At 28.7% G+C, this 19697-nt stretch overlaps 2 protein-coding genes across 2 annotated transcripts in view; one reads left to right on the top strand and one right to left on the bottom strand.

Moving 5' to 3' along the window:
- Positions 1–41: 41 nt before the first annotated feature.
- LOC145764051 (guanylate cyclase soluble subunit beta-1-like) lies at positions 42–5158 on the bottom strand. Its single transcript, XM_082575618.1, has 15 exons — positions 5144–5158; positions 4979–5052; positions 4795–4895; positions 4165–4283; positions 3688–3885; positions 3419–3574; positions 3157–3271; positions 2844–3050; positions 2447–2630; positions 1898–2095; positions 1616–1736; positions 1424–1540; positions 1102–1242; positions 692–846; positions 42–177 (listed from the first exon to the last, which is right to left on the bottom strand). The coding sequence occupies exons 1-15, from the start codon at positions 5156–5158 to the stop codon at positions 42–44; spliced, it is 2037 nt and encodes a 678-aa protein (XP_082431744.1).
- Positions 5159–6813: 1655 nt separating this feature from the next.
- The window catches only part of LOC145745910 (dynein axonemal heavy chain 6-like), a 47234-nt gene continuing 34350 nt past the window's right edge, over positions 6814–19697 (top strand). The window contains exons 1-24 of the mRNA XM_082564094.1: positions 6814–6955; positions 7167–7265; positions 7325–7467; positions 7913–8112; positions 8424–8557; positions 9257–9418; positions 9608–9789; positions 10189–10338; positions 10593–10710; positions 10866–10959; positions 11188–11404; positions 11865–11961; positions 12372–12455; positions 12584–12675; positions 13361–13498; positions 13774–13885; positions 14050–14270; positions 15510–15717; positions 16232–16434; positions 17086–17293; positions 17516–17691; positions 18240–18387; positions 18843–18955; positions 19191–19353. Coding sequence (XP_082420220.1) covers positions 6914–6955; positions 7167–7265; positions 7325–7467; positions 7913–8112; positions 8424–8557; positions 9257–9418; positions 9608–9789; positions 10189–10338; positions 10593–10710; positions 10866–10959; positions 11188–11404; positions 11865–11961; positions 12372–12455; positions 12584–12675; positions 13361–13498; positions 13774–13885; positions 14050–14270; positions 15510–15717; positions 16232–16434; positions 17086–17293; positions 17516–17691; positions 18240–18387; positions 18843–18955; positions 19191–19353 — 3504 coding nt within the window. The 5' untranslated portion in view covers positions 6814–6913. The remainder of the gene's footprint in view (positions 6956–7166; positions 7266–7324; positions 7468–7912; positions 8113–8423; positions 8558–9256; positions 9419–9607; positions 9790–10188; positions 10339–10592; positions 10711–10865; positions 10960–11187; positions 11405–11864; positions 11962–12371; positions 12456–12583; positions 12676–13360; positions 13499–13773; positions 13886–14049; positions 14271–15509; positions 15718–16231; positions 16435–17085; positions 17294–17515; positions 17692–18239; positions 18388–18842; positions 18956–19190; positions 19354–19697) is intronic.

Here is a 19697-nt window from a genome sequence, read left to right as displayed (position 1 = left end):
TTATTACAGAACAATATTTTTTTGTATATATTTGTAGTATTTTATAAGTGTGTTTCGTCTAGTTTTCTTCTAGTAAGAAGGTACATTTTCATAGGTTTTGACTTTCCTTTCATTGTAACTTCTCCCCTTTCTTCGAAATTGAAATGGGGACTGTAGCATTCCTTCGATTTCAAGGCTCTTAATTAAAAATAGTTAGCCGTTATTTGTTTAAGTGTATTTTGTTAACAACTTGCCGTTTTTTTAGGTTTAAAATTATAAGATACTATTTCTTGGAATCATTTTTACCTAGCGTAAGTCTAATGTTATTAACAAAAAACAGTAAATTTGGGTCTTATACTGTTATTAATAATAAAAATGTTAATTTTTGTATTTATTCTAATGTTGAAAGGTCGACTTCACGACCGAAATATAAGTAACATAAGCTTAGCCCGATCCAGTATCGAGTTGCCTTTGTAATATCATAACCTTATAATTCCCGATAAATACGCTGCTGACTAAGTGCTAGTTCAGTAGGATTTATACCGTTTAAAGCACAATGAAACAGCGGGGATTGAACTCTAGACCTTATGTTGTAAAGACAAGTGTTCTGACTACTGCACCACGTTGCCGACTTATTGTACAAAATGGATAGACATTTTGCTTAGATCATAGGCGCCGTTGACTAGCTATAAAAAAAACAATATGTCAATACCTGTATGTATATTCTGACACGTTAATTTGTCCCGCTATTCCAGTTGTCTCGCATCTCGAAGAAATATTCACGGTGTTGCCAAATAAGCAATATCTTGGCGTTCGTTGACCAATAACGCCCGTTACAGCTTCGCCTGTATGCACGCCTATGGTCACCTTCACAAAAGTATATTTTTTATACTAAGAATATTAAAAAATAACAAATGTTGCTCTAGTAAATGAAACAAAAGTAATAAAAAAGGAGCAGTAACTCTTGCAAATAAAGGTTATGTTAGTAATCCAAGATTAGATTAAATCGTCATCTTTTAAGCTATGCATAAAGATAGCTTATAAACTGGTTTGTTGTTAAAAAACTTTAATAAATATTCTTTAATTGGAGCCCAAACCTTATCTTTAGTTCAACGTTTTTACCTGAATAGGTTCGCCGTCGAACAAGATGGTCTCACTTAGTTCTAATATTTCTAAAGCCATCTCACAAATATGTCTAGCGTGATCGTGGCAGGGTTCGGGTAACCCACTAACTGCCATGTACTTGTCTCCAACTGTTTCTACCTAAAAAACATAAAATTAAAAGGGTGAAAAAACAAGAATTTTTAGCACCAAAAACATACACAAAAAAGAGCAAAAAAGTGTAAAATTAACATAAATTTGGCCAAAATAAAAAGGGTAATTAAAGGCCAACTAAGTTCCCGCGAAAAATGATTTTTTTTTTATATAAAAAGGTTAAACTTACCTTATAAACAAATGGGTTCTTTTTTGGATCAGACACGCTGTCGAATGTTGTATAAACTGTATTTAACAACTGCACTATTTTCATCGCTCCATCCGATGTTGTATTCTTTGCGCAAAACTAAACAAAAGACATAAAAGTGTTTATTTCAAAATTTTCGATCTTAAAATTAGTTTTTTATTTTTCTTTTCTTACTTTACTAAATCCAACGAGGCCACTAAATAAGATTGTGACGTTGTCGAATCTCATAGGCGCCACCTGGCGCTTGTGTCGAAGTTCGTTAGCAACCCAGTGAGGGAGAACAGCGTAAAGAAGTCTACAAAACAATATTTTAGATTTCCTTGCCTTTTATTTTTGTAAAAATAATCGAATTTTCTTGCCATTTAACAGAAGCCGGGAAGTAAAAATAAGATTATATGAATTATTACACACATTTTGAATTGCTTTTTAAAAATACCAGCAAATAACGAATATTACTTGTCTGTCATCTTTTTTTCTCTCTCTCTTGCAAGTAAAGTATGTTGTAGTTTATCAGTTAGTATCTCCAAGTTCTGAGCCAACTTGTAATCTTCTTCGAATTGTTCTCCAACTAAAACTAAGTCACGTGTTGCATCATGCAATGGAATATCGCTCAAAAACAAACCACGTGCTGTAAGATCCTCCAAATTCATGACACTAAAAAAATTCATATAATGAAATTGAAAAATAATGAAATTATGAATTCTAAAATTTAACAAAAAACAAGTATTTGTCCGGTAGTGTGGTATAGCAGTCATGGCGTCGGACTCTGAGCTAAAAGGTTTCGGGTATGAGCCGCATCAATGCCACACTATTTGCCCTTGAACCCGGCGTTTATAATAAAATAAAACATGTCACAATATCACACACTTCACCGATAAAAATATAAAAACCTCTTTTCTTTAGAGGATATAGATGGAAAAAGATATTCTGTACTAATAATCCAAGTAATTGTATAATAAGACATTTGTAAAAGGCATGGACTAAAAAGGGATTTTGTTACTTTACCTTGGAGAACATAGAAATAAGATTTGATTGCATTCCTTGATGTACATCATTTGTCCTTTTAATCTTAAGCAAGAAGCTTCGTCGTCTGATTTTTGATTGTCTTTATCTTGGAAAATATTCTTTTTACTATCTTCGTTGCTACTTTGATTGTTTTGTTCAGATGTTTGAGAATTTTCAAGAACTCCTGCATCACAAATGTTTAGTTATTATAGGTCTAATTACGTTCTATTGATAAAATTTGGGCTGCATTTTAATAGGTTTTATTTATTTCTGAATAAAATAAATATAGCATTACAGCTTGAGCTAATAAAAATTCAAAAAACTTTCACCCATGCTTAAATTAAATCATTTCTAGATATAGTTGTTTTAGAAATTATGTTAACTATTTAAATGTTACCTATTTGTGTTCTTAGGACGAATACTTGATTAATTTGCGACTTGATGCTATCGAATGAAAAGTTGATCCTTGGCCTAACTAAATCAAATAAATCAGTGACTTTTGCTGACAACTCAAAGTTGTCATTTTCAGTTTCAGATGAGGTGCTTTCTCCATAAACACTGTCGTCTGTTGCATCACCACTTGTATTGTTTGATTGGTCCGAATCTTTATTTTAAAAACTTGTTAAATTCACAAAAAAATTGTTTCTAATTTTACTTTTGTTAACTTTTATGTGTACCGTTTTCCGATGTTAACTTTTCATCTACGTAACTTTGTGTCTGGGCAGCTTCAAATGCCGGTCTAAGTGCTAGAATAACACGGGAAATAGATACACCAGCTTGTTGAACAATCATATTCTCATCAAACATTATATGAAAAGGGAGAGCCTTTAAAGTAGATAAAACAAAAATTGAGGCAATGCAAAAATAGGCCTATATCTTTGGAGCAAGCATTTGGAATAACAAGAATTATGTTTGATGCTAAATTGCTGCTTCTTATTCAAAGTAACATCTCAAAATGTCAAACCAATTTACTTTACAAAATGTTTGCGGGCCTATAATTGGTTCCATTTCGTCCAACGCATCTTCAATGGCTGCCAAATCTTTGTGCTGTTTGCCTGAAAGTGTTCCGGATTTGGCGACAATTTCCAACATTACGTGATCACATGATTCACCTTTTCTTTGAATAATCTGTCAAAAAAGAATGATTTTAACAAAGCTTCAATATTTTTTTAATTTAACACTTGTCTAACAGCAAAAAAGGCTGCTGTTTGCATATTAAATTGTTGTTAGCATATGCATACCTTTACATCAGTTTCTGTGCAATGAATTTGTTTGGTGACAGCTTTTACAATTCCTATCACAATATCTTCAAGTCCATCACGGTCAGAATAATAATGAAGTATCAGAGAATTTTCTTTATCTCCATCTGTACATCTGAAGCTTGGTGCCCGCATACCGGGGTATATTGAACTAAGATGATCATGTAAAGCATCCAAGTTCTATGAAAGTAAAACTCAACATTTTTAGGTAATTTAGCAAAAAATTTTTAATTATTACAAGCTGCTTGCTTAAAGTACATTTTGAACATTTTTTTAGCAATTTTTCTAATCTCTTAACTACTTAAAGAACATTATACTTAAAATCACTTTAAATAACACAAAATTATCGTTTTTATGTATAAAACAATAATTTAGTGTCGATTAATTAAAGGTTAAACCATATAAAAGATGCTATAAAACTTTTTATGTATATTAACATTTGCTTATCATTTTACTAACCTCTAAAAATTCTCGTACACTTGAACCCAAAGTTCGTAATATATCATCGTACCCAGCTTCTTCACAGAATTGGAAGAAAAAATTTCCAAACAATTCTAATACCTTGCTTGCATCTGTTTCTGTTAAGTTATATGTAAGCAAACAATATTACGGTTAGTTCATTGTTTAACAAACTTTTTATGAGTTTTATAGTAATCATTAAAGCTTAGCAGAGTTGTTTTAAATAGTTTGGCCTGATCCAACGCATCAGCTTTTTATCTTTATAGATCGATTTCTTTTTGGTTTAAAGGTCTCACTCGTTGAATTATTTTTTTTATAAAGTTTTGGCGTAAAGAAATAACATTCTTTAAATAGTAAGGTAAAACCTTATAGATCTTTTACAAACTTTTACAAGCTATAAAAAGAGATGGATATAATAAATGCATAGTTCAATCGATGTATTGTAATACTCGTGAAACGAAATCCACTATTCAATAATTCATGAAAAACAATTCCCCTTATTCCCATGCATTAAACATTGGCATTTTAACACGTGGGATTTGGGTACAACTTAAGTATTGCATTAACAAAAGAACAAAGATTGATTGCAATGATCAGCTACTAGAAAATATTTTAATGACTTTAACTTACTAAGAACAACGGTTGCAGCCTTCACTAAGTCAAACGTACATACATCATCATATATAATTCGTTGAATAAATTGGCCTTGTAACTGTAAATCTGCTTCCCGCCTGTTTATGAAGAAGTATATTTGGTTTAAACCTGTTTAAACTGAAGATATATAATGGATATAACTTGAAGATAAATATTGTACTTAATATCTTCCCAAATTTCTTCACCAAAGTTTCTTAGGACAAGTTGTTCCAAAGCGTAGTTCACGAACCCGTACTGAATATAAAAGTTGGTTAACTGTATTTTAAATTACACAATTTTTTTAACTGAGTATTTTATAAAGCGATATGAAAACTGTATAGCAAACAACAACACTTACCATTTTGTTATTATCTATTTCGCTTCGATTGAAAACATATAATAATTGGGTATCTTAAACAACAATCGACCTTAACAATATCTAATAAAAACATTTGATTAAAATAAAGGTATTCTGTAGCAATAGGTTAATCAATCTTTTTATGCTCAACCTTTATAATGTCATTTTTTATTTCTCCATTCTAAATTGTTTAAACCTAATTGGCCGTGTCTGACCTATAGTGAGTTAATATCACCAAACTAATCCCTCTTTCCACGTGGTTAAAAATAATGAATTTAAAAAAATCAATATTATTTCTTCAATTTATTTTAATTGGGCTTTACTATTCTATATACGGGAAAAAATAAAATATCTATATATTGTTTTTTCAATCATTAGATGGCAATAGGCATTTATACCAATTTAACTTTATAATATTTAAACGTCGCATTACAAAATCATAAGCCTCTTTAGCTAAGTTTATCACTTCATATGCGTATACCTAACTAAATTTTTAATAGGCCCTTGTTTAAAGGTGTAGCGACACATTAACTATATGCTTAAAATAAAGTCTCATTCATTTACTATTTATCAAACAGTTGTAAATCTTTCAGTGCACAAGTAAATAGACTGCTGTTTGTTTAGGGACTATCATTTAGAATTTAAAAAACTGTAAATTTTGCCGTGTTGAGAAAAGAACAGCTTTTAACTTTTACTGCCTAATATTCTGCCTAATTTGACATTTTAATTCCAAAAAAAAAATTTAAAAACTTTACGCTAAAATTGGAATTATTTTTTTCAACAACAACCCATTCTTATTATTTATGTTGCATCTTTACTATTTTTTACCTAAATTTAAATAACATTTATCTTTTAAACATTTAAGGTTATCAAGCATTTCTTGTGTTCTCCAATTTTTGAATTTCTTTAAAATAGATCTAGACGTGCGCAATAACGTATAGAAAATAAGTTCTACTCGTACTCGAATTCTACCGTTATACACATGCATTAAAACGTTACTGCATTTTTTTAGAGTTTTATTTTAATCAATATATCGATTCCGGTAGAGTCCAACAGCTTCGAAAAGTAAAACATAAATTGTCTATTGTGACTGATTACTGGCTACATTTAACTTTGGATTAAAAATTAAATTTTTGTTTAAAGTCAAAAATCTAAAATTTTAACATGTTGTTGTCCCCTGTTTTTTTTTCGTTTTTAACATTTTAAAAGTCAATATTTTTTTGTTTTAATTAAGTAAATTTTTTAAAATTTTAGTATGTTGCCGTATTAAATATTTCTTAGTTATTTTGTGTAAATCTAAAAAAAATGATGAATTAAAATGATGAAACGTATTAAATATTTCTTAGTTATTTTGTGTAAATTTAAAAAAATGATGAATTAAAATGATGAAACGTATTAAATATTTCTTAGTTATTTTGTGTAAATTTAAAAAAAATGATGAATTGACTGATGAATTAAAACATAATTAATATTAACTTTTTGTTGTTTATTGTATTGAATATTGTTTTAAATAAGCTAATTACATAAAAACTAAGGAATCAACTAAAACTAATATTTTTGCAATTTATTTTTAAATTCAGAAGTAAAATACCACAAGATGGTCACAAGATGTCGTCCTGATTTGTAAACAAAAGTAACGGTTTGCTGCAGTTTCCATTGACAATGGTACGCGCGAATTTAACTTTGCACTTTGTCTGAAAACTACCTTTTAAAAATGTTATTATGCGTTAATTAAAATGCTTTATCCTTTAATTTAAAATGTATAAAATCAAAAGAACGACAAGTGAAGATATCCAGGAGGTATGCTGTTGCTGTTTTTTTTTATATAATATTTATTAACAAAAATATGTTTTTTTGTAAATTAATATTTTAAAACTGAATATTAAAACTTAATGACATTTTTTGCGACAAGGTTCTGTTAAAACATATATTGGTTCATTTTTTGATTAAAAGTTATAAAACTTTTTTACACAATTTTGTTATCTTTATTTTAAATTTTCTTTTGTTTTAGAAATTGCGCTCACAAGTTTATAATCGTGCAGAAGATTCAACTGTTTTTAAACTAACAAGAAGTCGAACGTCTATTCTTTCTGAACAAAATGATGGACAAGTAATAAAATATATTTTTTTAAAATCAATAAAAAAAGGCTTATTCTTGTATTTTTTTAGTTGGAAAGACTTAACGTTGACAATACAGCAAAGAAGAGAAATGCTTTTCGAACAACTTTCTTTAAAGCTGACCATGATAGAAAGTTAAAACGAATTCAAAGTCAAACTTTTAACAACAAACTACCGCCCTTAACATTTAACAAGTAAGTTTTATTATAAAGTTTTAGACATTATAAAATTGGTAAATATATATTTATTTTATGCTTACTTTATTAATTGTGTGTTATATATGTTTATCATTAATGTGGTGAAGTTAAATTTGTGACCTGAACATAAGATATCATTTGTTACCATAGAATTTTGTTTCGAGTAGCATATTATTAAATAGTTTACCTAAAGATTGTTTTTTTGGCTTGGCAGGAGTTTGTACATACTATTTAAAGCACCATACTTAAGGTAGCTTTGGCATAGAACCAGTAAGAATCAAACTTAGAGCCTCATATAGGAAAGACAATTGTGCTAACCACTTAATCACCCTGTTGACTTCTTAAATATATATTAAAAATATGGGAACAGTATTAAAAAAATTAAAATTTTTTAAATTAAATTATTAATTTTTAAAAATCTTTTTTTGAATTTTTTTTACAGTAACACACTCAAGAAACCGAATTCAGTTCATAGTTTAAGAAGTCAAGTTTCAGAATCAAGCACAACATTTTCCCACAAGTCAACTTCATCAGATCAAGTAGTTTGGGAAGAAGTAAGAAGGTCATCGACTGTTTCAACTCCAGTGACAAATATATCGGGAAAACTGGTGAAGAGTCAGGAAAGCATTTACGACAATACAAGTATGTTATGAACTAAATGTAATTTAAACATGTACTTTTTATTTCATTAAACCCAGAGTTCGATAAAATTGGTTTTTATTTAAAAAATTTACAAAAATTTTTTTTTTTTTTAAATTTATTAAATAAATTTAAAATTTTTTATAAAATTTTTTTTAAATTCTTTAAACTTTTGCTTAACGTTAAGCAGTATGTAACTAGTTGGTATTTAAACTTAATCATTTTTTTGTTATTTGTAATTCAAAACTGCTAATTTTTATAGCCTTTTTTCGATATTTATTAACTATAACGTATTCTTACATAATTTGTTACAGAACCTGATGATAGTGATGTCATAAACCACATTGTACGACTGAGAGATGAGTTATCGTGGAGAACGATGTTACCTCGACATGGCCCCGGTGTTAGACAAGCTATGAGAACCACAAACCACAAAAATCCTGTCAACGTTAGTTTTTACATATGCCAGTACACTGGGTTTTTGTTTAATTTTTGACTTTGTCTCGAGTTGTGTTTGGCAGTTTGGGATATTATAGATTATAATTGCCTGATAATTAAGCTGCTGATTAAGTGTTTGCTTAGCAGGAGTTCATACCATTTATTGTGCCTTCCTTTATGTCGATTTTATAATTATTTTTTATTTATGCTTTTCTATTTTCATATTTATACTTCATTATTTTAATCCTTACCTTTTAGATAAGATGTTTTAAAGTTTATGAATCATTATTATTAAAAATACTTAACATTAATTTTTTTTTGTATATAATTTATCCTTGATGTGGAAAGGTCGAATGCGCGACCAAAACGTAGAGTCTCATTAGTTACTGCAACCCAGTCTCGAGTTGCCTTTAGCAGTTTGGGATATTATATAAATTATAATTGCTCGATAATTATGCTGCTGATTAAGTGCTGGCTCAGCAGGAGTTTGTACAATTTATAGCACCTTACTCGAGGGCGCTATAGCATAAGAGCAGTGGAGATTGAACCCACGACCTCATGGTGGTGTAGCCAGTGTTCTTACCACTACACCACGCTGTTAGTGTATAAATTAATAATTAAAAGATGAAAAAATTGACTTTTAAGTTTGCCACCGCACTCTATAATTCTATAATCCTTTATTTCTTTAAAAATTGTTAAAATTTTACAGGAATTGTTAAGTACAAAGAAGGACACAGGAGAGTTTGTATATGCTGTGATGAGACATCAGGGTAATGGTCAAACCAATACCTTTGACTTAAAAGTTGTTTCGGCGAATAAGGCTCGACTTAAACAAATTTACTTTATTGTCACTGCATCTTCAATCACAAAGGTTTTAAAACTTAATTCAAAAATTTTGTGTTGTTAAAATTTAATTTCAATTTTTTTTTTAAGAACTATAACATTAAAATAAAGAACAAAACAAGAATTATTATGTTTAACATACAACTTAGCATTTAACTATGAATTTTAACTTATTTGAAACTGCAATTCAGCAGTTTTAAAATGAAATTTTTTTCAGTGTGTTAAAACTGGTATCGGTGACCAAGTTGAATCGGAAGTTACCTCAGCAGTTTGGTGGTTGTACGAACAACGTTTATTTAACATGGTTTGCAAACTTTCAGTTTTTACCAAGTTTAGGATTTGGAAACAGTTTACTGTGTGGAAAAATGCAGTCAGAGGACAGAAAACTAATTCTTCAAGGTGAGATTTAGTTTGTGTGGTATTAAATTAATTATTTTTTTGGTTTGTTTGTTTGTTACAAAAAATGACAAGTTGCTAATGAAATACGGGCTTTTAAATTAAAATGTATGTTATTTTGGTAATAACTGAAATTTTGGTGTTAACTAAAAAATTTGAGTAATAACTAAAAATTGATTTTAAAGTTTAACTTTTATTGTTTAATTTTCATAACTCTAGTAACTGATTTTAAATTTATTACAAAAAGGCGCTAATAAAATAAGGTTAACTTAAATAAAATTTTATGTAATTTTGATAATTTCGATAATTAAGATATTAATTAAAAAATGTAATTTTTTGTTTGTTTTTATAACTATAATAACTTATTTTTAAATAATTTAAAAATACCTTTTTATTTTGTAGAAAATTGATTCATTCTTCGTTATTTCTTGTTGATGACAAACTCCAATCTTGTATTTTACATTTAAGACAAATATGTGAAGATATTTGTGGGAGTAGAGAGGGGTTTGGGTTCGGAGATCAATCTGTTCTACTTCTGAAATATGATTCAAGGTAGGGGAAAACCATTTTTTTATCAAAAATTAAACAACTTTTTGGTCTTTTGTTACTTTCATTTACTGGATTTATTTCAGCTTAGTTTATTTAAAGAATATAATTTACCTTAAAAACACACTGATAACACTGGTCAGAAATATAACATTGTTCTATTTTTATTTTTTGATTAAGGTACAGTATTTAGTATATTTACTAAACTATTATGCCTAGCATTTTTAAAAGTATTTGTTTTTTGTGCGTTTTTGTTGTAGAAAAACCTATTTACTCAAAGAGTTTTGTAACGAACAGATGTTGCAAAGAAAAGAAGCGGTTAAAACTTTAACAAGATTCAGAAACAAAGTTGTGAAGATGGCGGTGGAAGTTTGTAATGTAAGTCCAATTAAAAACTGCAAAAAATTTAAAATAAAAAGTGCTATATATCAATAAAATTAGGTTAATTTATGTAATTTACAGGTGAATTAAAAAAAAAAATTATCAATAAAATATTTTGAAAAATTCAAAGTTATTGTTTTAACAAATTTTAGTTGTGTGCTGAAAATGAGGGAATAACTAAGAATGTTAGATTGGGAAAAGTAACTTGCAAGCAATATCCAGCTGGTGCTCGGTCTGATGTTAAAGGTAAACTTAACTTCAAAATAAATTAGATAAGAAATATTTTTAATATAAATTTGTTCTCCTATTAATTAAGTTTTAGTTTAAGAAAACAAATTTTTCGAATAATTTGTTTTCATTGGAAACGTGACATTGGAAATTAAATTATTAAGTTTTCTTCGCATTTTTTTAAAGTTTTTAAACAGTTTTTTATAAATGTTATGCAATATAATTATTACTTTAACTGGTTTTTAGATACTACTTACGCCCAACTAGTTTCTTGGAGAAAAACATTGAAGCGCTTGGGTTCGTTTGTTCGATTAATTGACGACATTATTCAAGAAATGTTAAACAGAATGGTGACCAAGGCTACGGAATATTTTCGAAGTTTTTTGTTGATGTCAAGCAAAGATGGAAAAGGAAAAAGAGATGAAAATATTTGCTACAAAGAACTGAGCGAATTAGCACAACTGTAATTTATATTTTATGGATTTTTATTTCAAGTTAAATCTATGGTATATGAGAATTATAGGACCTTAATATGTATTATTAGAATTGCTCTGTTTTATCACAACCCCACTACACATTTTCCCTCCACAACTTGTATATATCTTTATCATCGATGTGGGAAAGTTAATTGCGCGACTTAAACATAGAGTAACATAAGTTACTCCAAACCAGTCTGGAGTTGCCTGTGGCAGTTTGGGATATTATAGATTATAATTGCCCGATATTTATACTGCTGATTAAATGCTCGCTTAGCAGAAGTTCATACCATTTATAGCGCCTTACTCAAGGGCGCTACAGCATGAGAGCAGTGGGGATTGAACCCACGACCCCATGTGTGGTGTAGCAAGGGTTCTTACCACTACACCACGCTGCCAGTTTTTTATCTATTTTAAGTTGTTTGATTTTTGCGATTATATATTAAGGTACAACAAAGTGACACACAATGGTGAAAGAAATGGATACAAATATTTAAAAGAATCAACTAACCCACCTAAAGTATCAAATGTTGACAAAATTATGGTAAAAACCTTGGTTTAAATATTTTTCAAACAACAAATAATTTTAAAACAAATAATTTTAATAGATAATAAGCTATTAGATAATAAGCACACGATGTTTTTAAGTCATTGTAAGATCTTGGGTTTAAGATCCCTATATCTTTAATGCTTTGGCACTATTAAGTAAGGTGCTATAAACAGTATAAACTTTCAACTATAATCTATATTATCTCAAACTGCAACAGTTTCTTTGAGATTAGATTGGTGTTACTGATGTAACTCTTCTTAAATTGAGAATAAAAAAATAAGAAAAAATATTTAAAACCAGCAAGTTGACTGTTAATTACATTACATATAAACTGATATAATAAAATAACTTGCAACTTAAGGTATTGCTTGTTTATGTTTTAACTTGTATTACTTTGTAATTAGGAAATAGGAGAAGATAAAGGAGATGGTAATGTTAATAAGAAGAAAGAAAATTATGAAGATTTCTTTACACCTTCGATATTTATTGTAAGTTAAATTAAAATGTTTGTATTATTTTATTCAAGTTATTTTTTTATTAATTATTTAGTTTAAAAACAAATTATTTTTATTCTAAATTTTTTTTAATGATAAAATATTTTTACCTTAATGTTCAGGTTCACTTGGTGTTGGAAGTTACAGAAACTGAAGCACGAAGTAAAGTCAGTACTGTCAGTACTTTGTCAGTATTCAAAAAACAATCAGCAAAGTAAGATTATGTAAAAACAACTACACATAAAAAATAATTAGTTGAAAGCCTTTAATATAACTTTTACTACTGGCAGCGTGGTGTAGTGGTAAGAACACTTGGTACACCACACATGAGGTCGTGGGTTTAATCCCCACTGATCTCATGCTGTAGCGTCCATGAGTAAGGCGCTATAAATGGTATGACTCCTGCTCAGCCAGCACTTAATCAGCAGCATAATTACTGGGCAATTATAGTCTCTATAATATCCCAAACTGCCACAGGCAACTCGAGACTGGGTCGGAGTAACTGACAGTACTCTATGTTTAAGTGTCGCATATTCGACTTTCCTACATCGAGGATAAAGATATATACAAAAAATTAACAGCATTTTTTTGTCGCAATATGGTTGCAACTTTAAACTCATATTTGCTTGCAATAATTTACTCGCAGATTGCAAAAGGCAATTTAATTTATTTCATAGGCCTAGAAATTAAAAACAATATAACTACAATATGTAGTCCACCCAGCGCCAATATTAAAATATATATATAGCTTATATAAAATTCATTACAACTTACTTAAAGCCAATTTTTTAATGTCATTAAGGACTTTTGCTATTAAACAAAAATTTGATTAAATATACTCCCAATAATAATAAATTAAGTTTATTGCATTTAAGAAACTTGTTGTAATTTTGTTTAAGATTTCTTCGGCGTGGAAGTACAGTAAGATTTGGTAAAAATATTTCTTACGCTAACGAAGTAGAAAACTCGATAAATTCAGAAGATGAAGACACATACTTGGACTCTGAAAATCCAAGTAGAAGACAATCAATTGTGAGGTAAATTGAATTTTAACTCTTTAGAATGCTAGATTTTAAAGCAAGCCTGGTTGTATGTTATATATATTTTGTATTTATTGGTTTAATTAACACTATTAAATCCCATTGATATTAAAAGCATCTTTGTCAGATATAAAATTAATTCTTAGTATATCGCATATGTATGACAATAGAAAAATATTATTAATTCAATATTCTATGTTAAATTAAGATCCGGCTAAGAGGAATATAACCCAATATACTTGAATTGATTTTATTTTTTGTTACTTTTTTAGTGAACAAAGTATAGCTGAATCTCCCACCCTTGTAGCTCTGTCTCCATCTAAACATGAATTTCTATCATCTATTGAACAAGTTGTTGATGGATTTCAAGGAATAATGAGCCAGGTAGAAATCATTTTGTTTCTTACAATTATTTAATTTATGTGTTTTTCCAAGTGACAGTAATTTTAAATTAACTATTCGCATTTTATTAGGTTTAGAAAATTAGTTTCAAAATTTTTGATTTTAAGACAGAGTAAAATGATCTGATGATCAAAATTTCGATACAGATTCAACTAATTCACTCTAGCGAAGAGCTAAAAGAATTCACTCAGACCCCTGCTTTTGACCTTCAACTATCCCAACAAGATGATGAAATTACACCAACCAGTGTGTACACAAGCACATTACTGGTGAATAACAACCAATATATGACCATGGTTGATACTTTGTTGGAAGATGTTGAAAAGTCAATGGATCAAGCGATTGAATATTCACTGGAATATAAAAAGTAAATTTAATTCATTTTTTGCTGCTTAATTGTTAATTTAATCAAATATTTTTTAAAATTTTAATCTAAGTTTTAACCAAACATTTGTACATTGACCAGACTTTTTAACCACATATTTAAAATCTGACCAGTTTTTTAATCAAATATTTAAATTTTAACTAGAATTTCACTCAGATGTTTGTTTTTTAACCAGAGTTTTATAACCATGTATTTTTATTTTGACCAGATTTTAACCAGATATTTGTTTTTTAAACAGAATTTTAACCATGTATTTTTATTTTGACCAGATTTTAACTAGATATTTGTTTTTTAAACAGAATTTTAACCATATATTTTTATTTGGACTAGATTTTAACCAGATATTTGTTTTTTAAACAGAATTTTAACCATGTATTTTTATTTGGACCAGATTTTAACCAGATATTTGTTTTTTAAACAGAATTTTAACCATGTATTTTTATTTGGACCAGATTTTAACCAGATATTTGTTTTTTAAACAGAATTTTAACCATGTATTTTTATTTTGACCAGATTTTAACCAGATATTTGTTTTTTAAACAGAATTTTAACCATGTATTTTTATTTTGACCAGATTTTAACCAGATATTTGTTTTTTAAACAGAATTTTAACCATGTATTTTTATTTTGACCAGATTTTAACCAGATATTTGTTTTTTAAACAGAATTTTAACCATGTATTTTTATTTTGACCAGATTTTAACCAGATATTTGTTTTTTAAACAGAATTTTAACCATGTATTTTTATTTTGACCAGATTTTAACCAGATATTTGTTTTTTAAACAGAATTTTAACCATGTATTTTTATTTTGACCAGATTTTAACCAGATATTTGTTTTTTAAACAGAATTTTAACCATGTATTTTTATTTTGACCAGATTTTAACCAGATATTTGTTTTTTAAACAGAATTTTAACCATGTATTTTTATTTTGACCAGATTTTAACCAGATATTTGTTTTTTAAACAGAATTTTAACCATGTATTTTTATTTTAACCAGATTTTTTACAAGACTCATTTATTTTAGTTAATTTTGAACCAGATGTTTGTATTTTGACCAGATTATTAACCAGACAATTACATTTTAACCAGTTTTTAACCAAATATTTTTATTTAACTAAATTTTAAACCGTCTTCTTTAATCTGACTATACTAGAATTTTATACTGGGTCTGTTTACAAGATATTTTTAAAAGAACCAAATATTTTAATTTTAACCAGATTTTGTGGGATGGTTGACGAAAGCCGACTGGTTGATGTGGATGGTTCGTTACAACAACAAGAATGGGGACCAGATGAGTTTGCATCAGTTTTGTTTAAACATACAGAGATGACGAGGGAAATGAGAAATATGAGGTCATCGAAACGAATCACAATGTTTCAAGTTGATGCAAGAGGATTTACTAAATCAACTTTACCATATCCACAGGTTTACTATATTCAAGAATTTTTTGTTTGTTTTTTATTTATTTATTTTTACATATAAAGAAATTCAAAAGAAATTGATCAAGTTACAACTCTTTTTAACTAAGAAATTGGTATATATATTCACTAGGAATAAAGTATCATGAAAAAAAAATTAATAAACTTTAACCGGAGTGTTGATTTATTTTTTTAATATTTATTTATTCTCAGTATGGGAAGGTGAACATCACAACCTAAACATAGATTAACATTGGTTTCTTCGACCCAGTCTTGAGTGCTTGTGGCAGTTTGGGATATTTTTAATTTATAATTGCCTGCTAAATATAAACCGGTGATTGTGTGTTGGCTCAGCTGGAGTTCATGCTGTTTGTAGCGCCTTACTAAAGAGCGCTACACCATGAGAGCAGTGGGTATCAAACCTGGAACATACTGTAGTAAACCTAAGTGTTCTGATCACTACACCATGCTGCCGAATCATGCCAAACATTTTATCTAAAACTAACTTTATTAATTTCCAGGTTGTAATTGATGCTACTCATCATTGGTTGCCGATCATAACAACTCAACACAACGAAGATCTTCTTTCAATCATTAGAAATGCTTCACGCCGATTGGATAAAGACCCGGTCACGGTTGAGCAGTTTGTTGATCACCTGACTTTTTTGGCTAGAACAACAACCGAAATGCCAGCTTTGGATAAAGAATATTTTGTAGTAACGAGGTATGAATGTTTAAAGTTACTTAATTTTTTTTTGTATATATTTTTATCCTCGATGTGGGGAGGTCGAATGCACGACCTAAACATAGAGTAACATTAGTTCCTTCGACCACGTCTCGAGTTGCCTGTGGCAGTTAGGGATATTATAGAAGAGAACATAATAGCCTAGTAATTATGCTGCTGATTAAGTGCTGGCTCAGCAGGTGTTTATACTGTTTATAGCGCCTTACTCAAGGCCGCTACAGCATAAGAGCAGTGGGGATTAAACTGACCTCAAGGTGGTGTAGCAAGTGTTCTTACTACTACACCATGCTAAAAATCATATTTTATTGTTATTAGACAAAGTAGTTATAATTTTAACTAAATGCCTGGGATGTACAACTTACATATTTGAACTAATCTAAAAACATAATAAAATGATATATATAAATTTATTTGTATTTATGTTTAATTTAAAGCTAAAAAATATAATGCTGTTTGTGGTAAATCCTGTTGAATTAATATTAGTTGCAAATATGCCACAAAATATAACCTCAATGGCTAGCATAACTAGTATACCTAAATTTTTTTAAAGCAAATTCTTAAATATAATTATTATCTTGGTTGTTAAAATTTTCTTTTTTTAGATTGAAAACTTATAAATTTTGTTGCTAGGCTGTTTACAATTATCAAGGAGTATGGAGTTTGGATGGATCCTGAACAACTTGCTGTTTTCCACACTTTAGTTCCGACCTTCCAACATCTTAAAACCACAATTCTTTTCTGTGAAGCGAAAAGGGATGACAACATCATGAAGTTTAGTGGTGATTTGGACAAACATATTCATCAGCTAAGATATCAATTGTTTGACCTTAAAAACAAAGTAAATATACCTTTTATGTTATTTTAAACCCTGTTTTCATGTTAATATCTTGTGTAATATAGGACTTTTATAATAATTTTTTTTTGTATTTAAATTCAGTATATGACAACTTTATAATTTATGCGCTTTCTAAACTATGAACTACCTAAAATTAAACTTAAATTGTAAAGAAACTGTTAAAAAAAATCTATTTTTGTGATGTTTATATCAATTTTTTTTAAGGTTGCAGCTCCAAGCCTTCTCAGTATTGAATCTCTATCCATAGCAGTTCTCGAATCAATTAAATTGTTAAATGAGGAAGCAGAAACATTAACTGCAAAGGCTCGAAGTTATGCAAATTATCAGGATAGGTTTGGATCTTCCTACACAGCTGGGAAATCAAAGAGAATTTACACAGTGTGAGGAGTTATTAATTTAAAGTTTAAAGTTTTGGTATTTTTTAAAGCATGGTAGAATTTTTTAATTGGAACATTATTTTGTTTTTTAGCACATTTTACATTTTATTAAACTAATTCAAAACATTTTTTTATTACATTAATTTAAAAGTGTGGTGTAGTTAAGTAGAAGCGTGGTGTAGTAGTCAGAACACTTGGCATCACCACTTGATTCTGGGTTCGATCTCTACTGCTCTCATGCCCCAGCCCCCTTGACTAAGGCTTTATAAACGTTATGAACTCCTGCTCAGCCAATACTATTTCAGCAGCTTAATTCTTGGGCAATTATAATATATTATATCCTGAATTGCCAAAGGCAATTTGAGACTTGGTCGTGGTAACAAATGTTACTTTATGTTTAGGTTGTAAAGTCGACTTTCCTACTTCAAGGATAAATAATAAAAAAAAAATTACTGGTTTGTTTAGTTGACATTCCCATAAAACAAATAAAGACTTAAACGAACGATGTATTTAGCTACTATCTTTTTACTAATAAATCTGTTTTATTTTAGTGAGGCACAGATAGCAGAGTCATCTGGTAACCGAGTAAGTGCAGCCCAACTTCAAGCTGAACTTGGTGAAGTAGAAAGAGATATTACTTTAAGAAAATTACTGTGGGAGAGCAGCGATGATTGGGCAAAGCTACACGAAAGTTGGACTGTAAATAAATATATTTTTGATTTTAAAATTACCTGTGCATTTTATTTGTATAATGGCTTGTGTAAATAGTAAATATAAGCCAGTCAAAATTTTGGTTTTAAATGTACTGTGATGATAGTTTCTCAAAACAGAAAGGAAACACAAAATGTCACATAAAAAACAACACACAAAGATTGATCACACAGTATGTTTAAAACTACAACGGGGCGAATAGATGTAGTGGTTAAAACATCCCACTTTAGAACATATGATTAATGGTTCAATACTCAATGTTTTTATGTTGTATTATTTAAGTATGACACTTGTTGAGCCAAAAAAACAAATTATTTGCTAATAATAATCATTTATATCTGCCAAAGATAGCTTGAGAGTAGATTGGAGTAAAAAATGCTACTCAATATTTAGGCTTTAAGTTTCACCTTAAATGTGTTAAATTGCAAACTTTAATTTTATAGGAAACTGAATTTCTGAAACTTGAAATAGATTCTGTTCAAGACAATGTTGTAAGATTTATGCAAACTGTTTTTATGCTTGAAAAGGGATTGCAAAGAAATGAGATTGTGCCAAAGTAAGACATTTAATTATGTTTCGATATTAATTCAATATATAAAAATGTAGCCTTATAATTAAACTGTTGGGATTTTTAAACCTATTTGAAAGTAATAAAGTGAAGGTATTACTTTAAAAAAATATAAATTGTAAATATTAAAAGTTTAACGAATTATTAATTTGATAACTTAGTTACAAAAAATTGCTGGATTACTCTTTAGGAATCAAAAATAATTTTTTTTTCTACTTTTTAGATTAAAATCAGCTGTAATGGATTTCAAGCAAGGACTGCCCTTGATAGCAGCTTTGCGCAACAATTATTTAAAACAAAGGCATTGGGACGAAATCCAATATGCTATCGGTCGCTCTTTGACTCGTGATGCTACTCTTACTTTAGGAGATTTACTCAAGTGGAGGGTAAGTAAAGGAAAAATTATTTAAATTTTAAATTAAATTTATAGTTTTTCTAAATACTCCTTTTGAATTAGGTTGATACTCTTATTAAATACTTAACGACAACTCCCAATTTACCTTTTTTAGTATAAAACTTTTTATTTAAACTTTTTTTTGAAAAAACTTAATTTTTAGTATTTTACTACTTTCCGTAAGTTTATTGTATACTTTTGCTTGATTCATATTGCTTATGAATTAGCATTGCCTATATTACATAAGTTAGCATAATTCTAATAAAGAAAATAAAATTAAAAAAATGTAATTTTAAATTGTAACCACAGTAAATTTAAAGCCAATATTTTAGACAC

Source organism: Corella eumyota, chromosome 1 (assembly GCF_963082875.1).
Source record: "Corella eumyota chromosome 1, kaCorEumy4.1, whole genome shotgun sequence".
Taxonomy (NCBI): domain Eukaryota; kingdom Metazoa; phylum Chordata; class Ascidiacea; order Phlebobranchia; family Corellidae; genus Corella; species Corella eumyota.
This window is presented reverse-complemented; position numbering and strand designations above follow the sequence as displayed.